This window comes from Mesoplodon bidens, assembly GCF_964165515.1.
Source record: "Mesoplodon bidens genome assembly, chromosome: 4".
In the NCBI taxonomy this organism is placed as follows: domain Eukaryota; kingdom Metazoa; phylum Chordata; class Mammalia; order Artiodactyla; family Ziphiidae; genus Mesoplodon; species Mesoplodon bidens.
Window position 1 is genome coordinate 163,797,234 of NC_138160.1, and position 20,318 is coordinate 163,817,551.

Sequence of the window (20,318 nt, forward strand, 5' to 3'; positions counted from 1 at the left end):
CACACTGTTCCTTTGGATAAATTCCTAGAAATAAACTTGCTGCGTCAAAAGGTAAAACAATTTAAGCAACGTACTGCTACACTGCATTATACTTACTTAAATACGTCTGTTTCTCTCCCAGTCCCTGAGAATAGGGACCATGTCTTGTTCATCTTTTTATCCCAGAGCACTGAACATAGACTGTGCCCAGAGTAGGTACTCAAAAAAATGTTTATTGAATCTTGAATAATGAATAGTCCTTGACTCAAGTACTTATTTACTAGAATTACAGATTTTTTTCCTGAACACTCCTAGTAAAGTCAATTAAAAATCATTACTTGCATTTGTAACAGAAGGCAGGGTGAGCAAAAATAACCAAAAATGAGTACCATTTTTGTCAAGAAAGTATCTGAGGGCCCTAGTTAAACCTACTTCTTATTACCAGCAGTTTGAAAGCTTCCCAATGCATCCACAATCTCAGGAGATTTTCCACCAACAAGAGCTGGAAATCCTCAGGAGAGAAGTTCCATCTGCCAAGGGACCATATAACCTGGTTTCCTCCTGCTCACTTCTCCTGGTGGGATGGCCTTGTGAGATCTCACATCCTGCAGAAGCCCCAGCACACCCTCTGGACCACTTGCTAATTGGGCAACATTCACCCTCTCAACAGATGCACTGGTGAAACTGTACCATGGACATACACAGTTGAGGATAGGTTTTAAAAATACTTTCAGAGAAAATCATGGGTACGTGGACTCACAGGCTTGCAGACTACTGCCAACAGTCTACTTTCTCACCAACCATTCTGTGCAGAATACATTGGTATGGCACTTCTGAGACTCTTGATCTGATGGCTGGATAATAGGATAATACCTACAGTTCCTTCTCAGTAACTTGGAATTCCCCGTTCCCTTTAATAAACCGTATTAGGCAACTGTGGGTGTCCGTGTACTAATTAAATGGATATCCATCTGTTAGATTTTTTTCTTTTTTTTTTTTGCGGTACGCGGGCCTCTCACTGTTGTGGCCCCTCCCGCTGCGGGGCACAGGGTCCGGACACGCAGGCTCAGCAGCCGTGGCTCACGGGCCCAGCTGCTCCGCGGCATGTGGGATCTTCCCGGACCGGGGCACGAACCCGCGTCCCCTGCATCGGCAGGCGGACTCCCAACCACTGCGCCACCAGGGAAGCCCCTGTTAGGTATTTTTATACACTTTCTAGAGCTGACTACGGCTAAGAAAGATTATCCCTGATGTACCTGTTGAGATGATAAATGTCAAGATGAAGAATACAACATAATTTGCACCTGGTTTAGTGTTTCCACGTCTAGGTTTAAAGACAGCTATGGAGTAAGGTTAGGCAACCTGACCTCTGGGCAAATTTGGCAAGGCAGGTCAAGCTATCTGCAAGGTGTGCTAGCCATCCTGAATACTGTCTGACAGATATGTGTATCCAAGCTTTATCTAAAGAAGCTGCCCTTAGCATATCTCATCCACCTGAGAATCTATGAACCGTCCCTCCTTCTTTTTTTTCTTTGTAAAATATTGAGATGACAATTGTTTGTGATTGGCATACGGGGCAGCCCTTTCTCACAGCTCTGGAAGAACTCAGCTTTTGCTGCTGGCATGTGGGTCACCTGCTTCTTCTAGGCATGCCCTTATATTAGTTAATTTGTTAGCTTGCTTGAATCACAGTCGAGGACCCTTCAGCTTTGGTTTGCAGCAATAAATTCAACTGACAGCTGAAATTTGGAACGCTCACTTAATATTGATTCTGAATGTAATAACAAGCGACATGACCTTTTGGATGGTGTAAAATATGGCCGCCACAACATCTGTGCCACATTTCTTGCTGTTTAGTAATATGCTGTAACAGCATGGAGCTGGCATTAAAGCTAAGCTTTATTATCAGGCAGATCACTCCATCTCTCTGGCTTCATTTAAAAAAAAATGCTTTCAGCTTCTAGAGCTGATATCGTATCTAATATACGTTGCTGTTTTTGAGACCTAATTTACCCTGCAGTTAAAATTAAAAAAAGAAAAGAAAAAAGAAAGATATCTGATGATCAAATAGGAAGGCAGCAAAGAACAGGGAGAGTAAGAAAGGCCCCCTGACACCCCAAATTCCAATGGGTCAGAAATTGACAGAATTCTCCATGACAGTGGCAGAACACTATGAATTCTCAATTGCACCCTTGAAAAATAATTATGAAGTTGATGTCATTTAGTGTTTCTCACAAGATGTAAAAATACCTTTCCTTTTCTCAGTCCCCCCCGTAATGAAAAAAAAGATGATTACCAGTGGTACTCGCCCTCATGTCTGAGCATCATTCTAATTTAGCATTGCCCTAGGAAATCCTAAACTAATTTTGCTAGGATGGATATAGGGATGTTTGCATCTGATTTACTCTGTTTTTCTTTGAAGTCTTGGTATCTTTAAAACATTCTCCAAGTAGGCAGAACATCAATTTGTGCACTTTAAAAAATCCAATTTAAGCAGGTTAAAAATTGTCAAAATAGTCTAACCATATTTCTCCAACAGAATTTCCAACCATGGAGCGCACACAAAAATGCTCAACTTGAAAGCTTTCTATCATTTCAATATATTCCATGGCTCAGATTGGCTTGTACCTGTGAATAGTGAGGATTTAAATATCTTTATCACAAGAGACAGATCTGGACTCTGAAACAATACAGCATCTTTTTTATTCACTGCTGTGATATTTTGATTCTGTTTGGTTGGGCCTTTTCTGGAGGGGACAAGCACAAATTTTAAATCCTGTTTCTCTGGAGGGAAGAAAAGAATTAAATCATATTTAGGCAGTCTTCTCCCCTGTAAAATATACTTCCAAAATAAAAGACCTGCCAGTGGTTTCAAAGAGCTTAAACATATAGAAAATGGAGAATAGTTTTATTCATTCTTCTGGTTAATAGGATACTGATTCTATTTAACATGCAAACCTGCCCATTGGAGGTGCTTAAACTTGGCACTGTGGCCACCTACATGCAACAAATTATTAACAGGGCGCTTTTAATGTTAGGACTGCAGACAAGTGGGTCTGATACTTGGCGTTTTACTCGGAGAGAATACCAGGTCTGGTAGGTGATTGAAAACGTCACACTTCAAAGTCCTAACACAAAATGAGAGAAGTTGGCCTGTACCCTTTCCCCAGGGAAACCTAGGAGAATGCCCGCTGGGATAATATCCAAAAGAGTAGAGAGCCACGCTGCCTAAAAAAGCTAATCAAGCCCTAAGTGAGATGGCCTGACAGTGAAACGCTGGTCTGGAGAAAACTTTACACAGCTTTACACAGCTGCCTTTAGGTAGATTTCCAAGACTGACAAGACACCTATCACCAGTAATCCAGGCTACTTTTTCCCATTAGATTCCAGCAATTATTCGGATTTTTTTTTTTTTGGATATGTTATTTGTTCAAGTAGTATTCATTTTAGGAAAGATCAGCAACTCAGGAGGCCACTCCTATATTCTAGGGAGCACATATTTATTTATAAAGACTAAGCTCATTATTCACGCAAAATAACATGGGTAAGATGTGATTGGATTCCTTTATTGACAGCAGCCTATGCCAGATGGCTGAAATGCCACTTTCATTTCAGGAAGAAAGGCAGCCTTCACAGAAAAAAAAGGAAGCCTGGAGTTGCAAGGTAGGCTCGCTCTTAATTATCAGGCCCAGGGAATGCATGGCCCCTACTGTCTTCATATATTTATGATTAGAAAGTGAAATTCAAACTAAGGAGTTCAAAGCCTACCATTAATAGCAAAGTACACATGGCAGCAGGTTAGAGGGTCTACAAAGGGGAGCTGGACCCAGATGATCAAAAAATATTTCAGCTTTAAGATGAGTTCTTAGTTCTGGGCTTAGAGTGAATCAATCCTCCAACTTGGCAAGCAATAATTAATTCCAGGAGTGTATCACTCATCTGTGTAGTGGCTGCTCCCTCGAATAGAGATCTTACAAAACTCTCCCTGGTGAAATCAGACACAGCCATATGTTCAAAGCTCAGAGTGGATCGGTCAGGAGATAGTTGTCTCTGAATTGAGATATAACTGCCCAACAAAATTTCCGTAGCCTCGGGTGGAGAGCCTCAGGGTTGTTTCCACCGTTACCCAGAAAGCAAAAAAAAAAAAAAAAAAAAAAAATCAAGAACCCACTCCTCTTCAAACATTTAAGTCTATTCCTTTTCTTTCTGGTCTGGTAATTGACTTGTTCTCAGAGATACTGGGATCTCTTTGTTGATAGCACCCACTGAGGCCAAGAGGAAGGATGAAATGATTGGGAAAAGGAAGTGCCCACACAGACAAGGTAAACAGGCATGAATTGGATTACTCCAACAGCCTCCACTGAGGTAGGATTCAAAACTAATCTGATTATATGAATATTATGAGCCACTAAGTATCTTTCTGCAGCAATCATCAAGCTTGCACATGTAAAAGAGGGCACTTTCTTTAGTGGTGGGCTAATCTGTCAAGAGTTCAGCTTCAAAGCAAAAGTTGAGGGTAGGGGAGGAGGAGGGAGGGGAGGAGGGGGGCGGGGAGGAGGGGGGCGGGGAGAGAGGGAGAGAATATGACTGAAGCCGATTTATAATGTAGCCATTGTTTCTCTTCTCTCTTCCCCTCCCCTCCCCTCCCCCCTCTCTTGTTCCTTTCCCTCCCCTCCCCTTCCCTTTTCTTTTCTCCTCTTTGTATGTAACCTCAGAGGATTCTTTTCATTCCTTAAATACACTGTAACCCTTTTTTAATATAACACTAATTTTGCTCTCTTTAAACTCCTTTTTTTGGACTTCACAACTTGTTCTCAGCTAAGAAAGCTATACGACCCTCTCTGAGCCACCGTGCTGCCCAAGGGGACTAATGGCACTCAAGCCCTAATTTTTAAGCCTCCCCCTGAGGCTTGGAGACCCAGGATTTGGTGTAAACATAACAGCGGTTGTGTTCATCTGTGTACTCTGTTTAGTTTACCAGCAGTTAGCTTAGTTTCTTTCTGATGCCAACCAAACCCATGGCAGACCTAAGTACCAGATTCTATAGAAAGATCACGTTGACACTGGATGATGACATTGTGAGTCAAAACCCCATGAAAATATTTGGGAAGCATCTTACAGAGGAACTATAATAGGGTGATTAGAAGCTCAGGCTATGGTTTACATCCTCCATATGCCACTTCCTAGATGAGGAAGGAGGTTATTTCACCACTTTAAGCTTTAATTTGCCAAAGCATTGGGAAGATGCTATCAACAGTACCTACTATTGTCCTAAGTTGGTCTAAGAAGTCAAGACACAACTCCTAACATGGTCTAGGTGGACTGGTCCTTAGCACTTCTCCAGAATTATTCTGGACCTTGCTTTTCCTGGTTCCAGACACCCAGCACTTCTCCCAGTTCCCCACCTGGCAACGCCCACACTTGCCACACGGCCATATGCACCTTGCTTCTCTTGCCTGAGATACTCATTCCTAGTCATTAAGCCTTCATGGTTCTGCCCAATCAGCACCTTTTCAGGGAAACCTTCTGTAATTCCCAGAAGGTGACTACATCACCTCTTCCTTGATCCCTAGAATGGAAGCTCCAAGAAACAGGGGCTGTGCCTGCCTTGGGTCATCATTCCATCCTCAGCTAGGAGATGAGGGATTTACACACAGTAAGAACTCCACAAGTATCAGTTGCTATCATGATGCTATGTGTTAGGTCTTCAGAGCAGAGGTTAGGAAAAACTAACGCCTGTCCTGTGGGACCGCTAGGCACTGGGAAGGTAGAAAGTGGCATCGTTTTGGTGGTTTTGAAATGTCCCATAATTCATATGATTGAGACTGGGCGTAACCTCAGTCGAATTGTGATTTTAATGAGCAACGCTCTGTGTTTGCTGCAAAACTCAGCAAACTCCAGCTGTACATGTGTGCTGTGCTGTAATCAGTGCCACACATCCTGGCTTCACTGGCCATTGTCTTGAAAGCCGTCCCTCGATGTGCACCATCCTAGTATTCACGGGCAATAGCCCAGGTATTAGTATTCAAGCTTGATCATCTCTCTGCAAATCCAGTGGCTAAATACATATTTTAATTGAGCCCAGGAGTGTTGACGTGCAGACACAGTGTAGGAAAAAAATCACTAGAAAAATGGCAAGTGGAAACAGCCTTTTACCTTTGAACGGAATATACTTACAAAATATCAATAACAATTTTCTATTGGGGAAAAGCCTGTGGCAAGAATAACCTGCTTAGGTTTTTAAGCTGCAGCTCAACCAAAAATTAGTGTTTCTTCTTCTTTAGAAAACAGAATTGCCCGTAGTAAGCCAGGTAAGGTAGCTTTAACTGCATGAAATACAATATAATTAGTTTTCTGTAATGTTAAGTTATTGAAATTATCATGAGCCAAAGAATAGTCTCCAATGTCCAGAATGATGTGAAGAGGGGTCACTGTGATTAAAATGGGCAACAAATCTAATAAGAAACAGAGTAACCAGAGTGGGTGAGGACGTGCCTTTGCAATAACATCAAACTAGTTATGGACCAAGATTTCTAATCTCTGTTGTACAGGATAAAATCCTGCTAAATCTTTATCATGGACACCAAGCACACCATAAACTCTAAAGCATTCCTCACATTAATTTCACTGTCATACATACATAGTCACACAATAATGACCTCAGTGTATCTATTTCTCTTTTTAAAAAATTTTTTATGGATGTATAGTTGATTTACAATGTTGTGTTAATTTCTGTGAAGTGATTCAGCTATACATAGATATACATGCTTTTTTTATATTCTTTTCCATTATTGTTTATCACTGGATATTGAATATAGTTCCCTGTGCTACAGAATAGGACCTTGTTGTTTACCCATCCTATGTATAATAGCTTACATCTGCTCATCCCAAACTCCCGGACCATCCCTCCCCCAATCCCTCCCCCTTGGCAACCACCAGTCTATTTCTCTATCTTTTTATATTATGTCTCTACATATATTTATTTTCATAATGTCTTTCTCATGGGCATACAGTTTGCAATTCACTGATGATAATAACAGCTAATATTTATTGAGCATTTATTCTAAGGCACTGTTCCAAAGGCTTTACATTTAGTATCTCAATCATCACAAGGACCTCTGGAGATAGGTATGGCTATTGCCCCATTTTATAGAAGATAACACTGAGGTTCAGGGAGCTTAAGTACATCACCTAAGGTTACACAACCAGTCGGTGGCTGGGATATGACTCAGGCAGTGGAACTGCTGAGCTCCAGACCCAGCCAATACTCTCTACCATTTTATAACCTCATGGTTCAGACCATTCCAGAAACATTCCAAACAAAAAAAACAAGACTCCTGGGGTCTTCAGAGGCTCCATGAGAAGCCCAAATGTGGCCCTTTCATGGATCATTAAATCTTATATGGAGTGTTTGCTCATAACAAACATCTTAATAATCTAATAATTTTTAAATTCCAAGTCACTTATGTGGGATGCCACTAAAATGGCATAGATTTTCAATCAAAAAAAAATAAACCACATTCATAATCTTTCTAGTGGGCTTTCCAATTGTTTGTTTCTGCACCATGTAATTATCACGTAAAGAAATATCTACTTATGTGGAAGCAAGAAAGAGAAAACAAAACAAATGGAAAACACCAACACAGCCATGTTTGTTGTTTCACATTGAGGGTTATTTAGCTTGGATAATAAATCATTACAATGAATGTCAACACTACACAGGGGAAAAGGAGTAGTTAGTTGCATATGCTAATGGAAGACGTGCATTACTAATAAGGAAGGGAGTGAACAACTCCAGCCACATGCTAGTTATCCCTGCAAATCACGAGACAAGCCGTGTTCACACAGAGCATATGACTGCTGTGTGACAGTGCATGCAAATATTCACATGTCAACAGCAATAGCTCCCATACTCCATCCAAGACTACTGAAAGGTTTAAAAATAAAGCTTTCCTTGTCATACACCAAGATGTCAAGCTTAAACACATCTGCCAGTCAAAGGGATTCTGCCAGTCTTCACCCGCCCCCCCTCCCCCCATAAGTGTGGTCTAAAAGCTTCAAGTGTATCAGAGGTCAAACTATAAAGAACTGTGATGTTATCCATCAGTAAGTCCTGTAGCTTTTTCCCTTTAATATATGTCTCAGATCCACTGATCCTCTGCATCTCTATTGCCACTGGAACACCATTGTCTTAATACTGGACTGGAGCAATTATCTGTCTTCCCTACTGTTCCTCTTGCCTTTCTAGCTAGCATAAAATAGAGTGGGATTTTTCAAAGCATTTTAAAATGATGGTAAAGTATATAACACATAAAATTTACCATCTTAATCCTTTTTAAGTGTACAATTAAGTGGCTTTAAGTACATTCTCAGTGTTGTACAACCATTGCCACCATCCATCTCCAGAACTTTGACACCTTTTCAATGGAAATTCCATACCCATTAAACAGTAACTCCTCATTCCCTTCCCGCCTGCCCCCCCTTCCCCCAGCCCCTGGCAATCACCATTGTACTTTCTGTCTCTATGAATTTGACTACTTTAGGTACCTCATATAAGTAGGAATATATGACACTTATTTTCTGTATCTGGCTTATTTCTCTTAGTATAATGTCTTCAAGGTTCATATATTGAGGCATGTGTCAGAGTTTTCTTTTTTAAGCCTGAATACTCTTCCACTATATGTATATATCCCATTTTGCTTATCCTTTCATCTGTCAATGGACAATCGGTTTATCTCCACCTTTTGGTAATTGTGAATAATGCTGCTGCAAACATGGCTGTACAAATACCTGTTTGAACTCTTGCTTTTAATTCTTTTAGGAATATACTCAGAAGTGGAATCCCTGGATCCTATGGTTATTCTATGTTTAATATTTTGAGGAATTGTCACACTGTTTTGTACAAGTACTATACAATTTTATATTCCCATTAGCTACACATAAGGGTTCCAATTTCTCCTCAGCCTTGCCTTTTTAAAAAATAATAATAACCATCCTAATAGGTGTGCAAAGATAGATTTAAAAGATATAAACTGAACTAAGAAACACTCTTTCATGGCTTCTCACTGCACTTAGGATAAAATGGTAAACTCCTTCCATGGCTACAAAGGCCCTGTATGATCTATTCTCTGCAGAAGCCTCTTTAATTCCATCTCATCCCACGCTGCCTTCCTGTTTTGCACTAGACATGCTCATCTCCATTTAATTCTTCAAACATCCCAGGCTCTTCCCCAGGTTAGGATCTTTGCACATACTATTCTTTTGTGTTGAAAGCTCTTTCCCCCTCCATCTTCAAGGCTGGCTTGGCCTCATCCTTTCTGTCGCAGCTTAAATATTGTCCTGTCCCCAACAGATATAGTGGTTTCCCTCCCCATAATTCCGTCTCTTCTCATCCTCTTTTCCCATGGTGCACTGATGTCAGTGCGCAACTGTAATTTTTTGCTTGTGTGTTTACTTTGTTGTTTCTCTCCATATCTAAGTAGGAATCCTATGGGGGAAGAGCCCAGATCTTGCTGTTCACTCTTTCATCCCCAGAGTCAAACAGAGTGTCTGGCACATAGTAGGTACTCAAAAAATATCAGTTAAGTTTATGAGTGAACTACAGGAAAAGGCAAACCTACAGACACAACTTGGTAGCAGGCACCAATGATAACCTCACTTAGTTCTGGGAAAAGGATGGAAGGAACCTATCGCACTCAGATATTCATCAGCCCTGGCAACAGGCACTATGGATCTTCAGCCTGAAAAAAACCGCACGTCTCAATAACAATGGGATCAATTTTGACATTAACACGAATATTACCAAAGCCCAAGAGATATAGTTAAATTCACCGAGCTCCGCGGCAGATAATATAAAAGCTCTAACTTGTTCTCTAGAAACAAGAAACTTTCATTTATGGCTTCCCAGCTCTTGCGATTCCTGCCCATTAGGTCCCAATATTGCATTTTACACAGGATGCGAGATCATACGAGAGACTGATGTAATACTTAGGCACAAAACCAGCTGGCAGATTTAACGCTGAAATCCCCTCTATTCAGAAGGAACAAATCAAGCCCAGAGTGCCGTTTTTTGACAGATTCCTGCATGTTCCTCATTACAGGATAGATGAAAGAAGACAACTCCGAGTTCTGGGGCACAACCCCCCTGCATTTGCATACTGTCATTTGTAAACGGAAAGAAACACAGCCCCGCATTTGCCCAGAGGTGACTGTTTACTCAGGAAGGCGACTTCTGACACTGACACTACTGTCAGTTTTCCATCTGCGTAGTTTAAGGGAATAAGTGCTTTCAGTCCAGCGTCTTGGTTTCCCTCTTTCAATGAGCACAGCGCCACCCAGACCTCGAGGTCTCAACTGGAATAACTTTCTGGGAGGAGAGAAGAATGCAGTAAGGCTTCCTTCTAGCCCAAGGACAGGCACTGGGGTTGCTAAAAAAGCGAGCGCGGTAACTGTAGTCTTTTATCTTCTTTACCCCAGCAACTCCGCTAGCTCAGGGCTAAAAGGCTCACCCCGGGCTGTGGATGAAGCCTTCTCTAAAATGTGGTTTATCCCTGGAGATCTCTCTGGAACATGTGCTCAGGTAGCTGAGCAGTTCATCAGCATAGCAATTTGCCCAGTCAGCTCCATCCATCAAAGCAGGCAAGTGTGGCTGGTGGAGGGGAGACTCGTGGGAGAGCTCCCCATGGGCAGGTAGAGAAGGCACATTCAACCAGAGATCATAAATATGCATCCTGGCCCTGATCTTCTCTGCGTGAGGGTGACAGACTGGAGGAGAGGCAATCCTCATGGCCCGCAGTCTCCCAGTGCCCCTGTTCTGCTTAGGAATGTGCTCTATTTATTTCTAAAAAGGTAGGCTTATTTGCCACGCGTGACTCAATGGACTGTCTGAAACACAGAGGCAAGAGGGAGTGCTCTCTCTGGCTTCCAGATCACAAAGCTTTACAAATCACATCCCACAGAGGTCTACTTCTTGGGAAGCTGCTCTTTGCCAGGTGGGATCTGACAAAGGGCGAGACAGTATCTCACTCCTTGGAGAGCTGACAATCGAGACAATTTAAATTAAATTGCTAAATTAATTTAAATAGGATGTAAGCAGCACTGTGATGGAAAAAAACAGATGGTGCCATGAGAGCAGGCAAGAGGAACCTTACTTAACTGTGGGTGGCATGGGGAGGGGTGGTCACTGAAAATTTCCTGGGAGAAGTAAAATCTGGAAGGAGACATAAAAAAGCAAATAGCAGCTTGGAGCATCAAATCGGAGTTCCAAGAAGTGGAAGGAAGACTCAGCAGTCTCTCAAATTTACCCTCAACTATGAATTTTTTTCTTTTTGCCACAGCAGGAATGTGAAATTGAGAACTTCCCAGCATCTCTCTCTTGGCCAGACCCTATCTAAAGATGCCTATTTTAAGAAGCCAAAGTAAAGAGACACAACGTAGACCATCAGCAGGAATAGCTTGGAAATTCAGACTTTCATTGGTTAAGTCACCTTTCTCCCCTAGAAAGCCCGGATTAACAATGTATTGCTTGTCAGTTGTTCACTGGCTTCTTTGCCTTGCAAGCATGAAAGGGCTAAAGTAAAAAAGAAAAAAAAAAAAAAGTAAGAAAAGGAAAAAAAGTGCTCTCTGTAAATGAATGCTTGTCAAGCTCAACACGTTGGAGAGCTAGGGAAGGCTTCATTAAAGTAAACAGACAATTTAAAGTGAGGGGAAGTTCAGCCTACATGGGAGAATCATTCCAGGTATTAAAACAAATTCATGAAAATTTAGAAGTACCCACTGCCAGTTACCACTCGTTCAAGGCAAGGCTGGTAATGAAGTTAGCAAACTGCCTCCAAATTTGGTGTTAGCATGACTTTGTTTATTGAAAGATGCTGAACAATTGAAGATGAGGTGTTTGTGTCTGTGTGAGGCATCTTCTCCCCCCCCGACCCCCGCCTTTTCTCCTATTCCCCATCCCACCAGAAACCTAACAACAATAACACAATCCTCCTTCAGCCGGCAGTGCCTTAGTATCTCAGCTGGTTTCTGTGCTTGGGGACACTTGACATTTGCTGATCACTTGGGAGCTCGAGGCTGCCATTTCAAACACTCAGCATAAAGAACCTAATGGAAAGAACACAATGACATTGACTTGGGAGCCGGGAAAAGCTGTTGATAAAAGCTGTGCTTTCTATGGCCTGTGTAGGTGAGAGAGAAAATGAACACAGCAGACAGGATGGAACACAAACCCATCTACCTCAAGAAGCACTTTTCAAAAAGATCTTTGAAAGCATTCACTTGCTTAGACCATATTTTTCTCTAAGCAGTAAGCCTTGCACGGGCTGCCTTCAACGAGAGAGTCGGAATAAACTCTTGCGACTTGGAGTGCCAGTATTTGATAGCGTGTGCGTTAGGGCCACAGAACTGGTTTCTGGAATTGCTCTGCAGGGAGGAGGCAGGCCAGAGAGAAAGCGTGAACGTGGACTTCACAAACTAGAAAATCAGTGATAATGGAAAGGGAATCAAGGGAGGAAGGGGAAAAAAAACAAAAACAAAAACAAAAACAAAACTCTGAGAGTTCAATTGGATTTTGGTCAAGTATTTCCTGCATGGCAGTCTTTCTTTACACCAGAAGACAGCAGCTTTTGGAGGGCAAGATACAGGGGCCTTACAGCAATTCCTGTGGTAACAACTGTAGGAGGAACTCTGATTGCTTTGCAACCTCTGTGTAAACTCAATGAAGCACCTTGAGTTGGATGTTTTTAAAACTGGGTCAGAGAAAGGGAAACGGCACCCTGAATGCTGATGCTACTTTATAATAGATTGAAAATGCTGTGGCGGTAAATCTGTCAAAGCCTTTGCGTAAGCACAGAAGCGAACCAGCACAGCAAAAGCCTTTCTGATAAACAGAGATCAATACTAGGAGAGTATCTAAAATCGGCTTTTCATCCCTAACCTTACCATTGCCCGTTGACAACCAGAACTCTGCATATTGGGAAATCCCAGAGGGTCTCACACAGGCAAAAGAAACACACGAAGATAAGGGGATGGAAGCAGCTCTGAGAAAATGATTGGCTCTTGCAAACATTATGCATTCTTGTTGATATTTAGTGGAATTTCTTCTACCTGATAAAGAAGCTCGAATGTGTTATGCAGATGACAAACAGATCATAGACGTGCTTAGGTTCTTCCACACCTAAAAGTAGAAATAAGGGTGTTTGGGGACGTGGCAGGAGGAGATTTTTTTCCTACTAAAAAGCTGCTCAGATTCTTAGTTCATTTGTAGGCTACCTCAGATCTGCGTATGCACGCATGCACACTGTGTGTGTTCGTGTGTGTGAGAGAGAGATGGAAAACTAGTCACTTTGATTCCCTTCCAAAAAGCCATCTGAGAATCAAGAACTATGTGTTCCTCAGGCTAGCCCCAAGTCAGGCGGTACTTCCGCATCTGCTTAATTCTTTCCAGCCACACAGCTGATTCCTGCAGCCCTCAGCTCATTGGTGCAAGCATACTGATGATTCAAAGTTGATGAAACTTTTCTAATCAGTGATGTTGTTAGATGTGGCCCTTCTGGCACTCTGTCTCTGGCCCAGCGGATATATGATCATCGTTGGATGCCTCTGTGGTGGGAGGGGGAATGTCAAGGGCCCGAGCTCAGAACAACTGTTGGGAAACTCAGGAAGCTAAGTGGAGATGCCAGTTTCCGCAGAGGGCTCTGGGATAGATTCTGATGCCTCACGCCAGGCCAATGGGCCTTAATCAGAGGTTGGCAGGGCATTTTGTGGGGTCGTGTAGTACTTGGGGATTTTAACCTTGTGCTTTCAATTTGTTAACAATCGAAAGCTGAAACATGTAACAGTTATGAAGACAAATTTCTCTTTTGCCTTGATACTAACATTTTCATAGAATCTGATTTTTGAGTGATTTTTCCTAACAGCAGTTCACAGTCTTCAAGGTGGAGAAAAACATAGCATTGGGCCTTTTTCTAGAGTTAAGGAATCTCCTGGAGTGGCCTCTTTGGGACGCTTGGTTAGTCATTCATTCTGCAAAACACTGGCAGAGAACCTACCATGTACCAGGCACCATTCTGGGCCCATGGGATATATTTTTGAACAAAATAGACCAAGTTTCCTGCCCTGGTGGTGCTTATATATCAGTGAGTAGAGGCAAAGAAACCATAACGTAATAAATAACTACATAGCATGTCAGAAACTCAGAAGTACCATGAACACACACAAAGAAAGAAAGAAAAAAAATACAACGAGGTAAAGGGGATTGAGAGTGAGAGGGCTGGGTAGGAGAGAGAGTGATTTACTTTTAAATAGCATATTTGGGACAGGACTCACTGACAAAGTTCCTTAAAAAAAAAAAAGACTGAAAAGAGATACAGCAGCAAACTGAGAAAGGAGGATGCGTTCACTCACTATCTTAGTCACAGACAGTCCTGGATGTGGTGCCACAGAGGCGCTCAGTGGGTGCCTTGCTGGGCGGGAGTGTGGACACACTGGGTGCACAGAGCAACAAGAGGCCAGCTATGGGGGGAAGCACACTCACTAGGGACTGATGTTTATTTACAAGTCACTCCATCAAGGGCGCTTAGGGCAGCCTCAATGCAATCTGACTGTCGGCTCCAGGGTTAATGACCTTCTGGACCAGAAATCAAAATCCTAGTCAAAGGAGAAAAGGGAAAAGGGGGACAAGTGGGAGTAGCCCCGGCTGCCTGAGTAGGATGTTAGGACCCCCTCACAGAGACAGTGCAGCATGGACTTCCTCCTAGGTTCCTACAGTCTCCAAAAGGGTATTCAACTCTCTGCTTGTCTGATATAAAGTAATAACAGAGGGTTGTCACTGGGCAATAGAAGATGGGATGACTTTATTTCCTTTTCTTCCAGAGGTATGTCCCAGGTTCCTATTTAATGATAGGAGAGAAGACACTGTACATAAGTAAGGGAACCAGGACTTACCACATCTCTGGGGAGACCAGGAGAAAATGCACCACACGGAGTTTTAATCAGGGAGGAGCCCGCCTCACATTCTACTTGATTAGGTAGTTTAGGATGGTCCAGTCCCTCTCTCCAAATACCCACAACTCTTCTCTCTGGATGGCCACACTCAAATATAACCCATTTCCCATTTCTGAATATTCATCAACAATTCCAAAGGAAGCCTAAGTCTCTGAAAAACAAAATCTACTTTTTTGGAAAAAGAACCCAATGCTTTATTTTACACCCTGACACTAAAGAAATCCTGTCTCCAGGTGGGGACTCGTCGGCATCTTTGCAAACTAGCCCTTGTATCTTTATGGTTACAGGAAACTCCAGGCTCATGACTGTCTCTCTCAAGCAATAGGTTCCATGATCTCCCCCGGATCCGCCAGCTGGGAATGACACCCACCCTGCCGGAAAGGAGCTGATTCCCATCCCTGCCACGCAGAGCACAGCTTCCGGGCAAATCTAGGCTTGTCCGTCAGGGCGCTGTCTGCATTCCTGTTCCGTCTGTCCTCGAAGCCCCATGACTCACATCCCCGCTCATCAGCACCTCCCCCATCACTTCCCCATCACTCTTCGGCGTTCCTCGGAACTAACGACTTCATCTTCATGAAATTTTATGACACTGTGCAAGGCTCGGGAAAATCTGCACATTTTCCACTTACAGAATTAGAGTCCTAATAAATGTTTCCATGTACAGAAATTGAGCCCTGACAGAGAGCAAATGCTAGTAAAACCTAACATTTACAGAACACTTACCATGTGCTGGGCACTTATGAACACTCCATATTGAACACTTATGTGTACTAAGTCCTCTGAATGCACTGGTATCACTTAATCTTCACCATAGCCTTTTAGTTATGAACGAGGATACTGAGACACAGAGAGGTCAAGCAACTTGCTAGTTAAGAAACACCTAGTAAGTGGCAGAACCGAGATTTGAACCCAAGACTTTGAACACATGTGTTGAACCACTGAATGCTAATACTCTTCATAGTGACTAGCAATATGTATTTATAAGAGATTATGTATTTATGCAAAGTATTAAGCTATCCATAATAAACGAATTATGGTGTAAGGACTAACAGGGTAGGGGTCAGAAGAGGGAGAACCAGCTGGGCTGTAGTTTTAGCTCCAGCTGTTACTATGTCAGTCAAGGTCACAGCCTGAAAGCAGATGACACACAAACTGGGTAAAGTGAGGAAAGCTTATTCAGTGGACTATTTTAAAAGTTGTGGTCAGGGATCAGGGAAAACAGAAGGGTTGGTGCAGTGCTCTCGGGCAAGCCAAAGAGGGAAGTTGCCGGCATTGTCAAGGGTCAAGGAGAGGGAGTGACGAGGGGAACCAGAAAGAGAAAACTATATGGAGAGGGCCACCTGAGAGGGTTGGCATCTCGGGGACAGGGAAATAGCCAGCTCGTGGCCCTATGACAAAAAGGAAGCTGGTGATAAGTACCCTGCCCGCCTTCCCTCCACCCTCTGATCTCTTCCCACTGAGTAAACAGTTGGCAGCCAGAGGACAAGGGCGACCACAATGCAGCCTACGTGGTCAGCTTTCAGGACAGAGAGCAAGGTCTTGAAAGACGGAGGGGCACGTGAAGGACACATGCAAGATATGGAACACAGTCATTCTCATGATAAACTGGGACAAATCTCAACCTCCCTGGGACTTGATTTCTGCATCATTATAATAAGACAGTTGGACCACATGCAATTTACGCTGCCTTCCAGCTCTGACATTGTAAGATTTGATGAATCCACCCTCCACCTATGTCTCAAGAGATTTTTCAGAATAACTTCAAAAAGAAAGTTGAAAAGACAGCCCTCACCAGGCCAACTCTGGCGATATTCTGTGTCACTTCTGCATGTGCGCGTGGATGAAAGCACGAAGGCAGACGGGGGCTGAGGTGGGAGGGCATCTGTCTGTTCTAGAAAGTAACCGGGGCACTATTCACTGATCTAAGAAGGCGGCTTGAGAATATGAAATTGTCCTGACATAGGAAATAATGTCACGCAAAATCCCTCGCCCTCTTTCTGCCAAAGCAAGTACTGCCAAGCATACTTGGTAAACCTGAAAAGAGATGCCTCCCTTTTCATGGGAGCCTGTGTCATGACAGTTCAAGTCCCATCCCTGTGTTCTGACAAAGAGCCAGTGGACACCTGCTGTCGGGCCTGAATGCGGATGTTGGGAAGCAGGGCCTTGGTTGGGGGAAGGGAGGGGAGGGAGGAGGGGATTGTATCCACCTGAATCCAATGAGGCGCATCCAGGTAGCCATTAGAAAGTGTTCCTAGGGACCTCCCAGGCGATCCAGTGGTTAGGATGCTGCACTTCCACTGCAGGAGGCACGGGTTCGATCCCTGGTTGGGGAACTAAGATCCCACATGCTGTACAGTGCAGCCAAAAAAAAAAAAAAAACAGAAAAGAAAAAAGAGTGTCCCTAGACACTTCAGGCGCGGGTCTCAGCTCTCAAGGTCTCTGGCTGGCCAGTTTTCGACAGAGCGCTAAGCTCCACGAGGGCGTCTGCCCTCCCTGGCTGCTGGGGGCACACTCGACTGTTCTCAAACGTGGAGGGACCTGATGTGTGATGATGTGAAGGACGCTGGCATTTCCTCCGGCTCTCCCTGATCCCTTCTACTCAAACAACTGTCAACAAAATCACACTATTATAGAATTGGCCTTCTGTTTTCTCTAGAGTCATGAGAGTGAGTATTAACCCTCCATCAGATTTAGTAATGATTTGCTTTTTAAATGACAGGAAATTCACAGCACCTCAGGGGCCCCTAAACCCAGGGAGCAGAGTGCGTGCACACGCGGCACACGTGTGTACGCATGTGTGCAGCGGGAAAGGAAGGCATGGCACGCTCAAATGGAACTTGTTCTACTCCACACTGTCCTTACTGTGGCCTGAAGAGCAAGAAGTGGGCGACACAAGGAAAATGGCAAATATATGTTAGGCAGTATGGAAGTAGGAACCTGTATTTGTGTGGTTGTGTCTCTACCACCTACAGGTCATTTGCAGAAGAAAACAAAAGCCTGAGACGAGGAGTGAAGCACCAACACATCCACTTCTCAGCTGTATGACCTTGGATGAGTCCTTTGCCATTAGTTTCCTCCTTCACAAAATGGAGCTAATAAAAATCGTAATACCTACCACACGGGGTTGATGTAATGATCAAATGAGATCAATTCGATAAAATGAGTAAAAGAACTCTGTAAAACATACATGGCCCTGAAATGCAAAGGATTATTATTACTCTATTTAAATTACCGTGACAGCAGTGTGCCCTTTGTGTGTGAAGGCAAATAAGATGTGTGAGCAGACCCGGCACCTGCAGCAGAGTACACCAGGAGTTTCGTCAAAATCTGCTCAGCGTACTAAGTACCAGATACAGATCGCAAGAATCACCCATGTTTTGAAGAAAAGTTCAGTTAATAGAATGAATCATGTCCCCTCTCTTTCTTTTTGCCCGTTTTAAAAAATGCTTCAACCTCACACCAGTCCAAATGGCCATCACCAAAAAATCTACCAACAATAAATGCTGGCGAGGGTGGGGAGAAAAGGGAACCCTGTTGCACTGTTGGTGGGAATGTGAATTGATACAGCCACTATGGAGAACGGTATGGAGGTTCCTCAAAAAACTAAACACAGAACTACCATACGACCCAGCCACCCCACTACTGGGCATAGACCCCGAGAAAACCATCATTCAAAAAGAGACAGGTACCACAATGTTCACTGTAGCACTATTTACAATAGCCAGGACGTGGAAGCAACCTAAGTGTCCATCGACAGGTGAATGGATAAAGAAGATGTGGCACCTATATACAATGGAATATTACTCAGCCATAAAAAGAAACGAAATTGAGTTATTGGTAGTGAGGTGGATGGACCTAGAGTCTGTCATACAGAGTGAAGTAAGTCAGAAAGAGAAAAACAGATACCGTATGCTAACACATATATACGGAATCTAAAAAAAAAAAAAGGTTCTGAAGAACCTACGGGCAGCACGGGAATAAAGACGCAGACGTAGAGAATGGACCTGAGGACACGGGGAGGGGGAAGCTGGGATGAAGTGAGAGAGTGGCATGGACATATATACACGACCAAATGTAAAACAGATAGCTAGTGGGAAGCAGCTGCATAGCATAGGGAGATCAGCTCCGCGCTTTGTGTCCACCTAGAGGGGTGGGATAGGGAGGGTGGGAGGGAGACCAAAGAGGGAGGGGATATGGGGATGAATGTATACGTATAGCTGATTCACTTTGTTATACAGCAGCAACTCACACAACAGTGTAAAGCAACTGTACCCCAATAAAGATGTTAAAAAAATAAAATGCCTCAACACAGAACTACAGCCAAGGGTAAAGCCAATCAGTGCACAGAGAGCTACCACAAACAGGTCTCTGGAGGGTGAAAAACTGTGACAGATGTAGACAGAGTCACTTGAAAGAATATTTCGGCAATAGACGTAAGATGCTTGACCTAACAGAAGTTTACAGTTAATCAATCCCATTTTATATCTATGTTCACAGAATATTTTTCTGATGCCATACCTGGCAGCCATCATGAAGGTAGTAGAAAAAATTGCAGATCCACAGCTTGATAGGAATTGGAAATTCTATTCGGTGACAAGAATCCACGGCTACTCTTAGAGCGCTGCAGGCAAAAGCAGTTTCACTGCCAAGTCCCCCATCCTTCCCTCAATACCCACTGAAGGCTTAAAGGAAATGCTCCAACTACTCTGTCAATTAGGAAAGGTCCTTGCAAAGCCCCATCTGCATGCACCTCCGTTATCCTTACCCAGAGACTCCATCACAACCTTCCCATGGAGAGGACTCACAGGCAGAGGTGAGGCACTGACGCGTCTCCATGAGAGGCAGTCTGGCTTGCATTCAATTGTGCCAGCCACGCTGACGATCAGGAGAGGCTGGGTCACCGTTGGCATAAGCTGGGATGGGCTGCTCTTCCTTATGTGGTCCCCTCTACAGAAAATCACCAGCAGTCCCAGCCTGACACAGCTGAGGCCTTCTCCAGCTGCGAAGGAAAAACATCAGAGGCAATATCTGCTCTCCCCCTCCTCCCTTTTTTTTCTCCCTTCCCTGTAGACAGACACAGCATGAGGTTCCTGAGGAATTAGTGTGGGAGGATGCCTCCCCCGCTGGCAGCCAAATGCCAACCGCAAGTCCTGCCCATGTCTGACATTTCTGCATTTCTCTGGGTTAACATTGTTTGACACAGACTTTTAAAAATATCTCTTAAAAAGGTTTGTGCATGTGTGTGTGTATGTGTACAATTTCTGTTGTTTCGAGGCATCATCATTGGGTGTATTTATTATTACTTCAAACAACTATTCTCTTAGTTGCTGACATAT

General features: G+C 43.4%; 1 protein-coding gene across 11 annotated transcripts in view; it reads right to left on the reverse strand.

Moving 5' to 3' along the window:
* TENM2 (teneurin transmembrane protein 2) overlaps positions 1 to 20,081 on the reverse strand; it is a 536,125-nt gene extending 516,044 nt beyond the window's left edge. For 8 of the 11 annotated variants that reach the window (XM_081231698.1, XM_081231706.1, XM_081231702.1 and 5 more), the window contains exon 1: positions 19,748 to 20,080. In XM_081231698.1, the coding sequence (XP_081087824.1) occupies positions 19,748 to 19,892 (145 nt within the window). In that variant the 5' untranslated portion in view covers positions 19,893 to 20,080. Of the gene's footprint in view, positions 1 to 19,500; positions 19,677 to 19,747 lie in introns of those variants that run through there. The other 3 variants (XM_081231705.1, XM_081231704.1, XM_081231697.1) reach the window with 3 other exon arrangements.
* Between the last annotated feature and the right edge of the window lie 237 nt (positions 20,082 to 20,318).